This window comes from Ips typographus, linkage group LG1 (assembly GCF_016097725.1).
Source record: "Ips typographus isolate SLU linkage group LG1, UJ_Ityp_2.0, whole genome shotgun sequence".
Lineage (NCBI taxonomy): Eukaryota > Metazoa > Arthropoda > Insecta > Coleoptera > Curculionidae > Ips > Ips typographus.
In genome coordinates this window covers 5,172,900-5,190,775 of record NC_138422.1, presented here as the reverse complement: position 1 = coordinate 5,190,775, position 17,876 = coordinate 5,172,900, and the positions used below count along the sequence as shown (strand labels likewise).

General features: G+C 32.4%; 1 protein-coding gene and 1 long non-coding RNA gene across 4 annotated transcripts in view; one reads left to right on the top strand and one right to left on the bottom strand.

The window, feature by feature from the left end:
• Reck (Reversion-inducing-cysteine-rich protein with kazal motifs) overlaps window positions 1-17,876 on the bottom strand; it is a 40,902-nt gene that overhangs the window by 11,778 nt on the left and 11,248 nt on the right. For all 3 annotated transcript variants that reach the window (XM_081995561.1, XM_081995562.1, XM_081995563.1), the window contains exon 3: window positions 2,972-3,055. In XM_081995561.1, coding sequence (XP_081851687.1) covers window positions 2,972-3,055 — 84 coding nt within the window. The remainder of the gene's footprint in view (window positions 1-2,971; window positions 3,056-17,876) is intronic.
• On the top strand, window positions 22-12,597 carry LOC145740202 (uncharacterized). Its single transcript, XR_014181371.1, has 3 exons — window positions 22-209; window positions 310-362; window positions 11,646-12,597. It is a non-coding gene; the product is annotated as an uncharacterized LOC145740202 (long non-coding RNA).

The following is a 17,876-nucleotide window of genomic DNA, read 5'->3' as shown; positions in this document are numbered from 1 at the left end:
TGAAAAAGGTAAAAATTAGTCAATCAAAAGTTCGTGTAAAAATGTGCTTTGGTAGTACTGGTTTATGTCATAATATATCAACAACAAGAATGTTTTTTTATGGCATTTTATGTAGTTATCAGATTTTAGTAGCCACTTTCTCATAGCAAAAAAAGGACCTTTCCAAACAGCAGGTATACAAACACATTAAATGAAGATGTTACCTACCGGTTTGTACAAGATTTCACCTTTTTAATGTTTTTCTAAATATTAAAATGAGAAGAGTGCAGTTTTGGTTGAAAATCTGATGCATTTTTTTGTCTTTTATAGATGCACTGATGCAGGCTGCTTGTATATAATTTTCAGACGCAAGTATCAGAAAGGTAAGCTTTGTGTTTCACATTTACTATTTTGTTCGTTTGACTTGAAAAAGAGGAACAAGAGAGACGATACCAACAAGATGAGGAACGCCGACAGAAAGAACAACAAACTATACTTCAAGCTTTGGATAATAACCGAGCAGAGCTGCAGGCTTACATCAACCACCAACTTGAAAAGGTAGACCATGAAGTACAAAAAGTAGACGAAAAAGTGGCAAAGGTAGACGATAAAGTGGAAAAGATAGACGAGAAATGGAAGAGGTGGATTACAAAGTTGGACAAATGGAGACTCAATTTGGACAAGAGATTGCAACTTTACGGAAGGAAATCATGAGTGTTCGCGAGGAATCGAGGAAGTTAGTCGAGGTATCTTCGATAGAAAACTGCCCGAAAGTTCGACCGGATGCGACAGTGTAAGGTGCCAATGTTTGACGGGGAAACTTCGTGGGAGTTGTACAGGAAGCAGTTTGAGGCTGCCTCCGTGGCTAATGGGTGGACCGAAAATCAAAAAGCCACCGAGTTGGTTCTGGCACTACGTGGTAAAGCTCTTGAAATACTCCAGAACATCCCGGAGTGTAAACAAGGAGATTACTATTCCGTTGCAAACGCGCTGAAACTAAGATACGGGAATAAATACTTGACCCAGGTATACCAGAGCCAATTGAAGAGTAGAGCCCAAGGGTATCAGAGACTCTGCAAGAATTTGGAGCTGAGATTGAGCGATTAAACCGACTGGCCTATCCACAAGCACCAGAAGAGTTTCTGAACCAGATCGCTGTCCAAAATTTTACCGATGGTGTCAGAGGAGCAGATCTACAGATGAGACTGATGCTGTAGTCTACAGCTTAGAGTTTGAAGCCGCAAAGAATATCTCTTACAAAAAGGAAAGAGTGCGGGACGTAAAATTTTCAGATGACCAAGACCAAACAGACTCAACCATGAATTTGCTAGATCATCATGAAAGCTAGATCAAATTCTGCAAAAAGGAGACAATAACAGAAGAAGCCACTCTCCATCTAGAGAAGATGTAAAATGTTACAACTGTGGACGCAAAGGACACTACAGTAGGAATTGCAGGCAGCGGTCTCATTCACCAAATTCACATTACCGAAGTACCCAGGACCAGGAAAACTCGAGGTTGCCGGAGTAAGGGGGCGACCCCTGGCAAGTAACCCTTCAGCCCCCAAATTAAGGATTTCTATGATTAAGAGGTGTAATGGTAGTTTAATCGCTCAAGGACTATTGAACAACAAAGAATGTGAGTTTACCATTGACACTGGGGCAACAAGATCCATTGTGAGGTTTGACCTGATAACATCTACGTCAATGCAGAAACTTCGACAAACGCCTATTTTGGAGACAGCGAACGGCGATCGAATAGTTGTACATGGCAAAGCAGTTGTACAGATAACAATTGGTAGTTTTAAACATCAAGCCAAAGTTCTTGTAGCTGATATCGTCGACACATTCATTTTGGGACTAGACCTAATGGACGAACTGGACGTGAAAATTGATTTTAAGAACAAGCGTCAATCGTTATTTTGACTTGATTTTCCAAAAATATTTGTATATATATTTTTCGGAAAATATTCATGGTTGAAAACCCTGAGACAAAGGATGAATATGGAAAGAAAGTTTAAGGTAGAAATTCCAGCCAGGGAAAGTTGGGATAGGGAGTGATGGAGATCTACTCCGACAGTCAGGCTGTCCTAAACGCACTTTGTAGAGCCAGGATGGGCAACAGACCCATTCAGGAATGCTAAGAAAAAATTTAGAATTTGTTCAGAGTGATACGAAAAGTGAATACAAACAAATGCTGAGTTGTGAGCAAAATAGGTGAACAATAATTAATATTTACCATGTAGAAAACAATTACTTAAATTTAAACGCTAATATGTATATCAAGGAAGTACTACAAATAGTGCTAGAATTTATTTCGTTTTTCTGGTAAATTAAAACACTAAAATACATAAAAAACAAATCAGCATTAATAAAAATAATATTCAAAATAAAGAACACTTTATTTCCTATACTTCTCCGTTTACTATTCTTTTCTTATACATTTACTTCTACTTTTTTATAGTAGGTACTCTGACCTGATTTCTTTTATTTATCTTTTACTTGTGAATACTATAAAAAGTATGAACTTACAACAAAGATAAAAATTTGAAAAATAAATATATAATAATATCTAAAAATATAGCTGCTGGTTGTTGTTTCCACTTTAGACCCACAAAGCACCAACGTTTTCTTTAGTGAACTACGCGGAAGCCAAAAACATATGCAAAATATTAATGAAAATAAAGTGCCCTTATCGATGCCAAACTAATTTTGTTTAATGTGTCCTTTGCTTTGTTCCACTTAACTTCAAAAACGACAATTTGTCAAAAGCCCGACGTCGGCGACCCATCTGGCAAATTGTTTTCGTCAGTCGTATCTAAATCTGGTTCGTTTTCAGGCCCAAGCGTTTTAAGTATGATAGCTTTAAGTGTTTAATTTATTGGCTCTGGCGCTTCTTTTAATACGAGTATTTTTTTATCTATACGCACTGACACATGAAAGAAAAGTTTTTTATTTTTCTAAATCTTGTTGATGTCCTGGTATCTACTTACCAAGTGGTGTGAGCAGTATTTTTGTACTTGAGTCACAGTCTGGTTCCTTAAATTTAAGTTGGCTGCTATCTGCACCAAGGAAACCTGCAAAAAAAGAAGCCTGAATCAATAATTTACCAAAAAAGCCGTACATTTGGTAGTCTTCAAAAGTGAACTATAAAGCAAAAGCGCCGACAGCGGTAACATATCCAAACGCCATAAAATTACTTCAGAGAATATAAAGCTGCCGAGGAACAATAAACAACACTATTAGAAGCCTTTGACAAATTTAAAAAACGGATGCTCCTAAGGGGACTCCTAAGAGATACAAATTAACTCTAACCTAAACAACTGGAGCCATAGATTTATTTGCTTTGGCTTTGCCACTTTGAGAGGACGATAATCTTTTGAAATCGAGATGAAAGAGAACCGACATCGAGGTATTTGATGAGTTTCGGTGAATGATACTCGATACTGTAAATCACACAGAAGCTGCAGTTTTTTCTCGTTGATGTTGAGATAGGAAGAATGAATTACTTACTACAAGGGTTTAGTGTAGCATATTAGAGTTTAGCACAGCTAGTGTTCCATTAAATCCGTTAGTCTAAAATATCACGCGCGACTTTGAAAAAGCGTAACCAAATAATATTATTTTGGTCAGCAATAAACTTTTTAGATGCTTTATATCAAATATTCTATATTGTATAAATGATTTTGATGGCGAAAAGTGTATTGCACATAATTAAATGGGGTTTAAGAAATCAGAATACGAAAAGAATATAAAGTTCAAGCTGGTTTCTGTTACCTGTTTAATTTTTTTGCGTAGGTAGTCATATTTAGTAGTTTAAAAGCCAGTTTGCAAAAGATTATGCTCAGTTGCACTTGTATTACGAGTAGTTACTCATAATATACTGATACATTAAGCTAAGTTATGTTAAGCTTATGCCATTTCTTACAGACCTAAAGTAGTTTAATCTCTAGTGAAGTATAATCCCAATATAAGGTTATTTGAGGATCAATTAAGAATTAAAGAAACAAACTTATTTTGAAGAAAAACCAGTTACTTTTATAAAACCAAGTTTGAAGTATTTTTGCAGAGAAATCACATTGTTAAACTCAACTTTTCGATCCATAACATTTCATTAGCTGATTTGATGGACACAACTCATGGCTTTCATGGTGTGCCACTTAGTGTCTTAAAAAAACAAATATGTTTTCCAAATCTATTACCATTGTTGAATGACCTTCTTATCTTGAATAAAATAATTTTATTCGCAGCAATCATTTTGTTTTTAAATAACAGTAAATCAAAGAAGCTTTTCCAATGTAAATACCCATACACTTATCTTTAATAACCTTTGATAATAGCAATTGTTTGAAAGCACAATTTCAAAACCCCCAAACAGCTACAAAATAACATCACTTTATCTCTGTCCAATATAATTAATTTATGTTATTAGACACCGGTTTTTCAAATATGGAATCATTAATTATTGCAACAATATAAACGTTTGATCTACCGCCTTTATTGGGTTGCTAAATGTTTGTATTATAGTTTCTATACTACAGCATTAACCAATAATCCTTCTATTAACCGTAATAGATTGGTGTTTATAGACACTCCGTTACGAACAGTATAAAGCATTCAATAACATTTATCATTGTTATTAAATAAGAAACTGTGAAAAACAACACTTTTGAAAACCATACATAATCATTTTAATAATACTTAATTGCTGCTGCAATATAAGTAAACGCAAACATTGGTTAAAATGTAATCAAACAAAGTACAACCTAGAAAAAATAACTATTTATCTTTATATTGCTAGGTATCAGAAAGAAACTACTGCTAATGGGTAAAAAATAAAAAAAAAACAATTGTGAAAGAACAAAAATCACTATATTAACAAATTAATTTATACTGTTCAATACTAAAATAAAAAACCGGGTCATATTTACAACATTCATTACCAGGTATTACATTGTTACGTCATTTAATTTTTATTGATTTTCCGCATATATGTTGTATGTATTATACAAATAATATAACATGTTTGTCAAAACTATTTTAATACTAGTAATGCTACTCAAATTTATTTTGCCTTTTTTATTATTATTTTGTATTAATTTTCTCAGAAACTGTGTGAAATTTTGAGTAGAAGCAAATTATCGAGTAATATAATATAAAAGGCGTTATGATCTCTCAAAATTATTGGTCATTTGTTTTAATTCTGTTGATGGTGAAATCCACAAAAGAGTATATCTCACAAATTTCCATATTTTTATTATTGCAGGAGCTACGATCATGAAAAGTTTATTTATTCTTTTTCTTGTTTTTCAAGAGAGAGATCAGGAGCTTGGTGACTCTGGAAATATTGTCTAAATTTGTTTAGACCTACTACTTTGCGCGTGGCCGTGATAACTTTCTTTTTTTATACTCTTCGTATTGTATTTTTTATGAAACTCTACAATATATTTACAAACCTTGACTATCAATCTTACATTTACACAGTAGCCTTACATTGCTTAACAACATTTTTTTCAGCTACTTACTATGTTAGTTATTCAAGTATAAAACGGCAAGCCATTACAACTAGACATCTTCAAATTACCTTATATTCTGGTATTAACAATGGGCTTAGTAGATACAACAGCAGCTTACGCCACTGAATTTAATTGAGACCGACCAAGAGTGTTTAATCTCCACGATCTATGTTTTGTCATGAAATGAAAATCCAGGTGTAATCTACTTATGTCTACATGGGATAAAAAATGCAACATTAAATTCTATTTTTGAATTGTAAAAAAAGCTTACAATTAATATACAGAGTGTTTAATCATTGAAAAATAAAGCCAGTTTTACTAATAAAGTAGTTAGTGTTCATAAATCAATACATGTTAATTGTTTACAACTCAGGTTAATAGACTTTAATAGGAAAAATTGAAGAACAGTATAGATCATTGAGTAATAAGAACAAGTATCATGAGGTAACAATAATCCGGACGGGTGGCGGAAGTCGCCATAATAGTACACCACTTTTGAATGCGCATTTGTCGACCGCGCAATTGAATAAATGTAATTGAGCTGCACAGGGTGATTCAATAAGCCGTGCACGCGGCTGTTTCTCGAAAACTTGTATAGTAAATGTGGCCACGAGAAAATGCTGGAAATAAGTTCCAGCTTTCTAAATCCACAGCTAGGGGGTTAAAATGAAAAATGTTCGAAAACTTGAAAAATTGCATTTTTTTCAATTAACCAACACAATGTTTAGCCATTTCATCGGAAGCAAAAAATGATACTTTCAAATTTGCCAATAAAATCTACTATCAAATTTGCCAAAATTACAATAAAAATTTTGTTTCAATAACAAGAAAATTGGCTTTATTATGTACTTTATTTAGAACACCTTTTCGCTTTTTTCAATTGCTGTGAATAACCGAGATAGCAAGAAGATCAAACGTAAAATTGTTATTAAGGATAAAATAAAACCGAAACAACAGACTCTACCATTAATAATAACTGAAAAACAAACAACAATCAGTATTGTATAACTTGTATGTTTTTTGTCATTTCTGTCAGTATGTCTAAAATTCACCATTTTAGAGGGTAAGTTAACAAAAACTTTTTTTATACGCATATACATATTATGAAACACCCTGTATTATAATGTAGGTAGGTACCTATTTCCAAAGTAGACAAACGTACATTTTATAGGAAGTTACACTAGAGTTCGTATACGATTTGTGTGGTGTGGATTTCTTGTCATTATAGATGGAAAACTCCATAGATACGGTAAATGCAAAAAGAGATTGTGAATGGACTGTACTAAATGTCAACATTGTTCATTTATGAGTAGTTTTTCAAAAATGTTTGCAATAATTTGGGTAGTAAATTATAAAAATGGTATAAAAATGGTACGGTAAAACGTACGAGTATATACTGATTACTAAAAAAATAAAATTAAATTAAAGTTTGCATATGGCAATTTTGCAACAATTTGGTGCTAAATTAGAAAAATAATCAGTATGGCAACATTGCTATAATTGGGTGTTAAATTAGGAAAAATGGTTCATTTGGCAATAGGGTTCTGAAATGTGAATATTGATTAGGTTCTAATGAGTAATTTTTGTAAAAATGTCAATTTGTCAAAAAAGATTTGTTACTAAATTAGGAAAATGGTCAATTTGAGTACAAAGTAAAACTTAATAGATAAGGTAATAATTTAAGAGCAGTTTTATACGTTTTAAATTGGATAGTGAAGAAATTAATTAAACTCGCAGTTCTGGAAAAGCGAGATAAAAATAATGAAAAAAATGAGAAACATGAGGGTAAATACAATTAAGAACCGGTACTTACAACTCCGGATAAATTTCTTAGGATAATTTCTATATTGATCATGATTTCACGGTTTCAATGGAAACTATTTTTGGAATAAATGTATTCTGAAGGTGCCAAAAACGTGCAAAATTTTGTGTTTTTAACCAAATTTATTTAATCTTGTAGTAGTTAAATTTCATGATAAATTAATGGTAATAAAACAAACTTGCTTTTTTAACTTTGACAGTTACCAAAACGTTTGCCTTTTGGTTTTAATTAGGAAACTTTTCAACAATTGCTTTATAATATAAGAAAACTCAATTTTTTAGAAATCTATTAATGGATTTGTTATAAATCTTTAAAAAGGAAATTTTAAGCTCTTTCAGAGAATGCAAAAAAATTAGACATATCTCGAAAATAAATGATGATTGCTAATACATTTTTTCTGAAAACGTCTTCTGATTCTACGTAAAAAGTGCCTTAATAATGTCTTCATTGCAAAACTGTCTTTTGTAAGGTCAGGCGCATTTATAGTTTTTAATTTTTCTATGTCAAAAAAATGATTTTCAAAATGCACATCAACAAAAAATTTGAATATTTCAAGCCAATGATGTGATTCTCTGTTATTAAATAAAATGCAATGAAATTTTATTTATATCCAAACCTGCATCATCAACATTAAAAACCAGAGCCTTGTCTTGATGTCTTCATCAGATATAAAAATATTTGCAGCAGTAGGTAATAAAGTTGAATATAAAATTATATTTTTTCCCGTCCGTGTCTTTTAGGGTCAAGGAGCTAAAAAAGTGTTGTCCAGTCTCCCAGAGCCCAAAATAAGTGTTGACAATTAATTATTTTGACAATAAAAGTCATAACTCCAATGGCGATCCCACTGCGTTCCAAATTTACTGCACGTCGAACCAGGGCGAGCCCAGCATAAATTATACACTTCTTGTTTGTTTTGGTTTATTAAAACATTATCGGTTACAAGACCATAAACAGTGCTCATTGAAATGTTTATTTCATGGCGTGTCTGATTGTTGTCAGTATACTGGCAGCCAACAACAAAAGTGGATGATGGACTTTGGTTACGAGTTTTCTGAGCTTATTTATAGATCGTAAATTGAAATTGAACTCGATGACCTCACGTTTAACATTTATTGATACTGATCCTAATTATACTAATGACCATTATTGGATGAGAGGTTTTCAATCAAATTGTTTTTGCATGCCGAGCCATAATGGAATCAAATCGTTTTACTACCATCTTGTAATGATTCAAATTGGTTTATTTAAGAATCGAATTAAAATCGTTATATTCTTAAATTAGTTGGCTAAGTATCAACAGAATTTGCCTAATTTTCATCAGAGGTGATTGGCGAAACGTGAATAAAAATAAACGCAAATTATGAACATCTGGAGCAGGAATTTACTCGACGAATATATTTACTTCAGGTTAGATTTCTGTTCTAAATATTGCAGTGTCATTTGCAGTCTATAAAGAAAATCAAAGTAAATTGGGATGACGTCACAAAATTCATGTCAACATAAACAATAAACATGTCAAAAATCATCATGAATTGACGGTTGCAGTATAGACATAATCCCAGGTGACCAGAAGAAACACTGAACATAAGAGATGGGACATCCCAGGGGACATCAAACTGAAATACAGGGTGTCCCACGACGAAAGACATCGATGGATATTGGAAAAAGTATAAATAGGAGAGTTTTGAAAATTTGGCAGGATACTGATGTCGATCACAACTTTCTTATTTTAAATAAAAAAACCCTATATATTATTACATATTTGGATTCCTCACAAAATTCTGACCAACTTTTGTGTACAATGCCCTATGCCTATCTCTAGCCGTTTTCAAAATATTTGATGTTTTTCCAAAAAAGTGACAGTTGCAACCCTCAACATATTTTTGTACTCTGTCAAAACCGTATTTCATTTTGCAATGAAACTTTGGGTTATTGTAAATAAAGGATCGTTTTATTAAACTGAGGGTGCATAATGACTCATTTGTATACAGGGTCGTCAAAAAAAAATCATAAACCTGCCACTAAAAGAAATGAAAATTTTCAAGTTTTTTAAATAGAAACCCACTTTTTTTATGACGGAATCATTTTGAGCATTAAAAATTACTATACGTTTCAATTTACTTGCCTATACCTAAATCCAACCCATTTCGTTTTATTTGAGAATAAACATTTTTTATTATTAAAACTCCAGATTTCTTGAAAATTTCTCTCTCTAATTACGTGTGGATTTATGTCACACCAGTAGTGTGATTTATGTCTATTGAACATTCCATTTTTAGTGAATTTGGCCTCGTCGCTCTAAATAATATTATTCAAAAACAATTCTTTTCCATAGTGACTAGTCAGCAAAAACTCACTAAAAACCACTCTCTTCGGAAAGTCAACCTCTTTTAAGTGTTGCACTAATTTAAATGAAAAAGAGTGAAATTTATGTTTCTTCAGGATCCTTTGAATTGAGCTTTAGGATATGCCTGATTCTACGGAAACTTGTCTTATTGACGAAGTTGGATTTGCAACAAAATAGCCCAAAATTGCAATTTCTACATTTGTATTATTAAGGATTGGTTTTGTTTTAATAGCTTTTCTCTTCACAGATCCCGTATTCTTAAAATTTTCAATTATTTGCTTGACAGCTTTTGGTGATGGTTTTGGTTTTTCTGGATAACGAGCGGCAAATACCTCACATGTTCTACTCACAACTTTATCACATTCTCCGTAAATAATAAACAGATTTAAGTAATCTTGGTTTGAATAACGTAACCGCGACGGCGTATTTGCAGTTGTCAAAACACTCAAAACTAGTGTTCTTAACATATTCTGCAGGTTTCCAATATCACCGTGTGTCAAAAGCCTGACCAACTAGAGTACCAGCTAATCCCAACCATGCAGCCTAATAAAAACATGTTTATTCCCAAATAAAACGAAATGGGTTGGATTTAGGTATAGGCAAGTAAATTGAAACGTATTGTAATTTTTAATGCTCAAAATGATTCCGTCATAAAAAATATGGGTTTCTATTTAAAAAACTTGAAATTTTTCATTTTTTTTTAGTGGCAAGTTTATGATTTTTTTTTGACGACCCTGTATTCAAATGATGTCATTACGCACCCTCAGTTTAATAAAACGATCCTTTATTTACAATAACTCAAAGTTTCATTGCAAAATGAAATACGGTTTTGACAGAGTACAAAAATATGGTGAGCGTTGCAACTGTCACTTTTTTGGAAAAACATCAAATATTTCGAAAACGGCTAGAGATAGGCATAGGGCATTGTACACAAAAGTTGGTGAGAATTTTGTGAGGAATCCAAATATGTAATAATATATAGGGTGTTCTATTTAAAATAAGAAAGTTGTGATATACTTCCGGTATAAACGGAAGTGAAAACCATCTTGAAAATATTTTAGTTAGATTGGGCATGCCCACATGAGTATCCTGCCAAATTTTCAAAACTCTCCTATTTATACTTTTTCCAATATCAATCGATGTCTTTCGTCGTGGGACACCCTGTATAGATATTAATAAAATAATATCCAATACAGTGTGTTCAAATTTTCAAACATAAAAAACTTGAAACTATTAAATCGGTCATAAAAACACACCAGTTTAGAAAGTACTTGACAAAACCTTATAGAATATAACTAAAACTAAGTCGAAATTACATTTATCAATATGTATAGCATTCTGAGCAGTTACATTTATTTTAGTTGTGTGCAACATCTGGTGACATCTGTACTCAACTCTATGAGCCCTCTTATCAAGCCCTATAGCCTCTCTGATGAGCCGTAATACGGCGAAACCGGTCAGAGGATTGGGATTGATAAACAAAAAACAAAACCTCACCATTTTCTACATTTATTTTCTTTTATACTATATTATATACCATATCATATCCATATTATACAATGAAAACTGCGTATATTAATATAAAAAACTTAATTAATAATTTTTTATTCCAGAGTGTAAACCAAACAAACATAAAAGCAGTTTTGCAATTATTGTTCAATATTTAAGTGCAACAGGAAAACGGTTTAAGATAATGGACTAATACTTCATACAACCTACGCCACTGAATTCAGTGTCTTAAGGCGTAGCTGCGATTTACGATTGAATTTATCGGAAAAACAAAGCTCGAGATGAGCCGTGGGCTGTATAGTTTTAAAGGCGACCGGTTTGTTCATAAAGTTTATATTTTAATTTTTAATTGCCAGACTACACAGTCTTGTCCAATGTAAACAAGCCATAAACATAAAGTATATAGTTTGCTGTTAGCCCCATCGGAAAATCTTAATAGTAAACACTACTTAACTTAATTCTCTTCTTTGTAGGTTCGCTTGACTCACCGAGTATGTTTTATGGCCGGGCCATCCGATCCTCCCGATTTAGTGTCGTACGACTTCCATCACAGTGAATCGTGGGTGTGAGATTTTAATTAGCTCAGAACTAAAACAATTTTCAACAGTTTATTCGATAATTATACTTTTGTAGTTCTGGCAGTTATTTTTATTCTGAATGTGTTTTGTTCTTAAAAGCTTCACTGACCGGAAATCGACGAGTTCCTGTATATTACGCGAGGAGCATCTTTAAATAGCTTTTACAGTGCATTACAACAGACAACGTGTATTAGAGTTTATAAGTATTATGGTAAATATGTATATGAATATAGTTGAATAAATTTCTATGACCTACCATACAGAACATCCTAAACGTTTCTCTGTGAAATTATGTTTTAGTGTTGTTGTTAATTTTAGAAGTGACGTACCTAACGTAGGCTATATTGTATAATATGTATAGTATATATGCGTTATAAAAGCGCACTTGAAGAAAGTTCTTGTGTTGTAAATACAAGAAAGTGCGCTTTTATAACAAGTTTAGTTGGTTATTGTATAAATGTATGTTAATGATTAATTAATTAACTTGCTCATGTAAAATACTACATCAGCTGGTGACTTAAGAGAACATAAGTTGTTTACTGTTTATTTTACCTGAATGGTGGGACTTTGATAGTCCTGTCAGTCAGTGAACATGGCAAAAGCTGGACGAAATTTTAGAAAATTTTAAAGGAAATGCAGCAAAAGCTAACGAAAGTTTATTACCTAAAAAGTCAAGAGCATCCTAGGATAGGGAATAATATAGTTTTTTATGGCATGGAAGATACAAAATTCCATTGCTAATATTAAATAAGATTTCAGGGCGTTATAAGCTGGCGTTATGATAAAGGTATTATTTATTCATAATGTGTAGGTGAAATATAAATTATATTAAATATTGTCTTTCTGAGTTGTTTAAGTTGAGTTTTTTTTTTTTCTTAACACTAAGTACTCTCAACCTTAGAAAAAGAACAACCTTAGCGCCAATATATCGATATAAAATAGACTTTAACAAACACTATAAATAGTTAATAATTACATGATAACAATTTTTACATTTCAATTAAATTTTATATCATATACCAAATACCAGTCGTAAACCTACTAAAAGACGTATTTACAACTACTTATAAAAAAATTAAAAACAGTTCTATCTACATTATCTAAAATGAATAGTTACATTTAATTAACATAAAATACTTTAGACATAAAAACACTGAATGGTAATAACGTAAAATAAATATATTTATGCATGAGCCGATGATATTTTTTGCATGCTTAAATTAAAGAAGATTAGCAAACTATTAGTCGATTAGTTATGCTAATTTTTTAATAACAACTTTCTAATAAAGTCGTCATTTGATTTTTTTTATTTGCTAATAAAAATTAATAACCGTTAATTAACTACGAAGTCCACGATGGACGTAATATGTTTGGCTAATAAAATTATGTGAATTTTCTTGATTAGTTATTCATACACACACAATAGTTTCAGTTCAAGTGTTAATCGTTTTAGTGTGGAATTTTGGAATCTTATTTCAAACTAAAACGATCCTAACTCATTGTTCCTAACATTGTTATATCTAACAAAATTTAACAAAAAATGCTTAGAATTAACTTGTTAAAAAGAGGTTACTGTCATGTTGCAACTAATTTTCCTAATTGTTATGATAGAAATTAATATATTTGGTAGTATGGTAGGTATTTTAAGAAAATACAGTAATCTGTTTTTTCTATGACCCCTATAGAAAATAAAACTTTTCTCTCTTTGCAATTATAAAGGAATTTCAATTAATCTTTAGCGATACATATTATGCTATGGTCATTAATCAATGTATGGATTTCAATAAACATCAATATTAAGGTGGCGACTATTCTAAGAAAATATTTTTTTGTTTAGAACCAGCTATTTTTATCTTCATATAAATGAGCACCATCAACAATCTGTCGCATAGATATCATCACCAGATCTTTAATCTAAGCGATGTTTTAGATCGATGTTACACACATTAAACTTAACATACATCTTTCATAAACTAATCACTTACGTCTCGCTTGTTTAGAGTTGAGCAAAACTTTTATATTTCCTTTTAAAATGCTTATTTTATTATTATTTATATATATATTTTTCATTTTGTTTCTCTTGTCAGATTGTCATTCATTAAAAATATGTATTATGTTAAAGGGTCTACATTGTACTATGAAAGCAACAGTCAAAATAACGAAAAAAAAGCATTTTAAAAAGATTTACAAACCAGGAAAAATAGAATCTAAAAAAAAACTGATTCAATAATTTAATTTATTCTTCTAAAAATTAAAAAGAATATCTGCTTGTACAAATTCTTCCAGGTACTCCTAAAGCCAACACATGATGATTTAACCGAATTTGAATAATCCAATAATGACCACGGTTTTCAAAAACCATTAGTAATAGTTATACATACCTACATAACCTTAAAGTTGCTTGATGTTAAACCTATTTGATGCCTAGAGAAGGTGTTAAGGGATGCGACAGATTAACTAATTTGCAAAAAAGGTATCTAATCGTTTTCGAGATATTTTTCTCCAAATGATTTCCTGCAAGAGTACGGATATCTAAATAGTGTTTCGAAATTGTTGATCAAAAATGATAAAATAAATTTAATCTGTTTTGTTAAAAAAATACAGGACAAGAAAAATGTGTTTGATGGGCAATAAAAAAGTGAAGCACCAGGAACAAAGATGACTTTTTCTTGTGGAATACTTTGTAAACTAAACTTTTCTTGTTTCTCAATATACGCATTAAACTTTCTTTGAAATACAAAAATAATGTCGTTTTTTAAATTTTTATTAAATTCGTAATTCAGGTATTTTGCAAAATAATCTAGGATTACTAGACTTCCGCAATAATTATATGCGTAAACATGGACTCAAATAAAAACGTTGTTATTAGAAGTTTTAAGAACAGGGAACAGAGTGTTCGGAAACTCGATAATTTAGGAAGAGAAATTTCACAGTCTGGTGGAAAATTGGCTATGCCACTTTCAGCATCCAAAAATATACCTCGTTTTATTTTCGTATACATAAAAGGGAACAATTTGGGTCAAACCATTCAAAGACTTTTCAGCACCGACTTTATTCCGGGTGTCAAGAATAAAGGGAAACGTACTTTGAACTCGAATACGTTGAACTACACCGATAATCAAATTACTGCCTACTACAAGCCGAAACTTCTAAAGACGAATGGGAAAAGAGTTGCGTCGGCCGGTACCCCGAAAAAACTTTTCTACATTTCACATACACGACAGAGGCTCTTATTAATGTGGCACACACTACGAACGCCTGAAAGAACTTATTTCAGTCGCCGTTGAAAGATTAATTGCTACAACTTCCTTCTTTATAGGAAGATAACATTACACGCAGGCTATATTCCAGCGAGAGTGATACCATTTTTTATTAGGACGAGATAATGTCTAGGCTTGTTTTGGTTTTCGAAGTAATAGTTTGTCATTTGTTCTGACAGAGACGCTGGGTGTATCATCAAGATACCATAAAACCAGAGGCTGAAAAAAGGCACATTCTGTAACAGGTGAAATATGATTGAGATAAAATTCATGCACAATGGACATGTATAAGCCCAGCGGGCTTCGATCACCATACAGCATGCACGGCGTGCATCACCAGTCAAAAAGTGTTGCCTCCTGATGCGCTATTGTTCCCTTTATGCCTGGAAGATCGTGTCCTTCGAAGATGGTTTGTTTTACTTTTTGCTTTTCTTTTGTTTGCCTTCCATATCTTACCTAATTTATTTATGTACTATACCAGCTTTGCTGAGCTTGTCCTACCTTTTTACTAAACTGCATACCATAAATTCATATTATGCACAAAGTATAGAAACCTAAGGGTCTTACTAAATATGTTAACACAAACATTTATATTGTCTTGAAAATAAGGATTTTTTTTTTCAAGAAAATAAAGAAAATTTATTTATTTAATTTATAGAAAAGGTACATTTTTGTAGGGATGTCAAGTGTTTACCATTATAGTTAGTTTTAGTAGGATTGTATGTAGTTATTAAGAAAATTAACAGTATTACTTGATGAACTTCAAAGGAGGTGAAAAAGGTGGTACGTGGAGGTAGAAGGTGGGAAAAAAGGTTGTTTTTGTTTTCGGTTGTTGATTGTCAAGAGAGACTTTTAATGAGAGCTGGAAAGTCAGTTTTCTAAAAAATTCGAGCAAAAATCAGACTATTGAAGATCAGGGGATCTTAGAAAGCTGTTTCCTTCCGGAACGGAAGTTACTGAGTGTAATACCGAGTGCTACCAGCAATTGTACCGTCTAGTCCACGTTATGACATGGAGCAGATTGTGATAGAGGACCTATTCCAGAAGTGGTTAAATCGATAACCGAGGAGGCCTCCCGGCTGTTACCGAGATACAGCCTTTGCAGTTAAAAATCCACCTCAACGGAAAAGAAGAAGATTTGTCAACTGACGGTTTATTTTGGACAATTTGGACTCTTTGACGAAGAGTATTAGTTGTAAGTAGTTTGTAATTTTTTGTATTTTTTTGATTTTGATTGATTTTTAGGTAGAAAGTAAGTTAGGTAGGTTTAGTTATTTACCTTAAAAATAACTTGGCATCCCTATTATAGAATTTTTATTCAAGCTTATTTATTTAAATTTTCTTTATTTACTAGATTATTAGAATGAATGGTCAGGGTGAATCTGATGCCAGTTATGATGATATTATTATGCAACTAGGAGGTGAGGGAGATTTGAGTAAATCTCATCTTCAGGATGATAATCGTGACAGTATATTTATTATTAAATGACAAAAAATCCGAGTTTTCGTAAATGAATATGAATGAGTTACACAATAAGACAATAAGAGGTATACTTAGTTGGTATCCCTTAAGATCAACCGTTTTCGAGATATTCGCAATTAAATTATTCGGTGCCATACATGATTGCAATTTGTCATCTTCTTGAAGGATGGAATTTAGCTCATTTCTCATTGCAAGTGAGAAATAACTTAAATAAAATTATTCCGAATCGTTGAATTGGTCGGGGAAACGAAATATCGTAAAATTACTTTGACCCCCTGTATATATGTCTCCGTTGACATTTCGCCTGAGGTAAGTTGGGCTAAATCGAACTATTTTGATCCCAGAAAGCCGCCACTAAATTATTTACCATTACTTATGGGACACCCTGTATATTCGTTCTCTTATCGTTTGCGTAATGTGTATTTTTAGCTTCCAAAATCTCCCGATAACTCCCCGCATCTCCCTGGTACATCCTCGTCTCTCCTCTTACTTTTTCGTATCTTCCTGTATTTCTCCAGAATATCCTGGATATCCCGTATTTCCTCCGTAAGTTCCCACATTTCCTAGCCAAAAATCAGAACATATCCTCCGTGAGGTACCCCTCGGACCTTAAAATATTGGAATAAGGGTTTATGTGCAGTAAGGGTCCAAAGAAATGAAAGATTCATTGGTTGCCGGATTATTAATTTTAACTCGAAGAACACTTTTCTACTCTTTAATATTACGTGACAACATAATGTCTTGTCGGACCATTTCTTAACATGATGTGTATGATAACACAGATATTGGGTGGAACTTTGGTAAAGAGTGATATTACAAAGAAATTCTAAAAAATATACGATTTTTAAACTTTCCGCAAACTCTCTGACTAGTGTTACAATAAAAGCTTTTTCGAAAATGGTCTTCAAGAGTATGTTAGCTTTAGTTGCATATACTGTATGTCCACCTAGTCGATGATATATTTAAAACTGTTCAGCGGGCGAACAGGAATGATAAAATTAGTTGTGCCATGTGGGAAGTCCATTGACCGCAAGTTAATAAACTGCGTTTCGCTGAAGTAATAGATAATGAGGTTGGCGAGAGTGTACGTCAATTGTATGTCCCTGCCAGTACACACGCACTTAATCAAATATTAAAACAGAAAATTGGATCCTTTCACATTTCCTCGCTCTATAAATCGTTTTTTTTTTTCCTTGAAATTCCCGGATGGCACATGCTTCTAATGCTATTTACTCGGGCATGATAGCAATCCTAAAAGCGTAGCAAAACAAATGCAACAGTGGTGATGATAATGAAAGAAAAAGCAAAAGGTGAAGAGCATGTCGCAAAGTTTGGCGACACTCTATTTTGGCACGTTGCCAATATGTATGGGTATTTCTATCT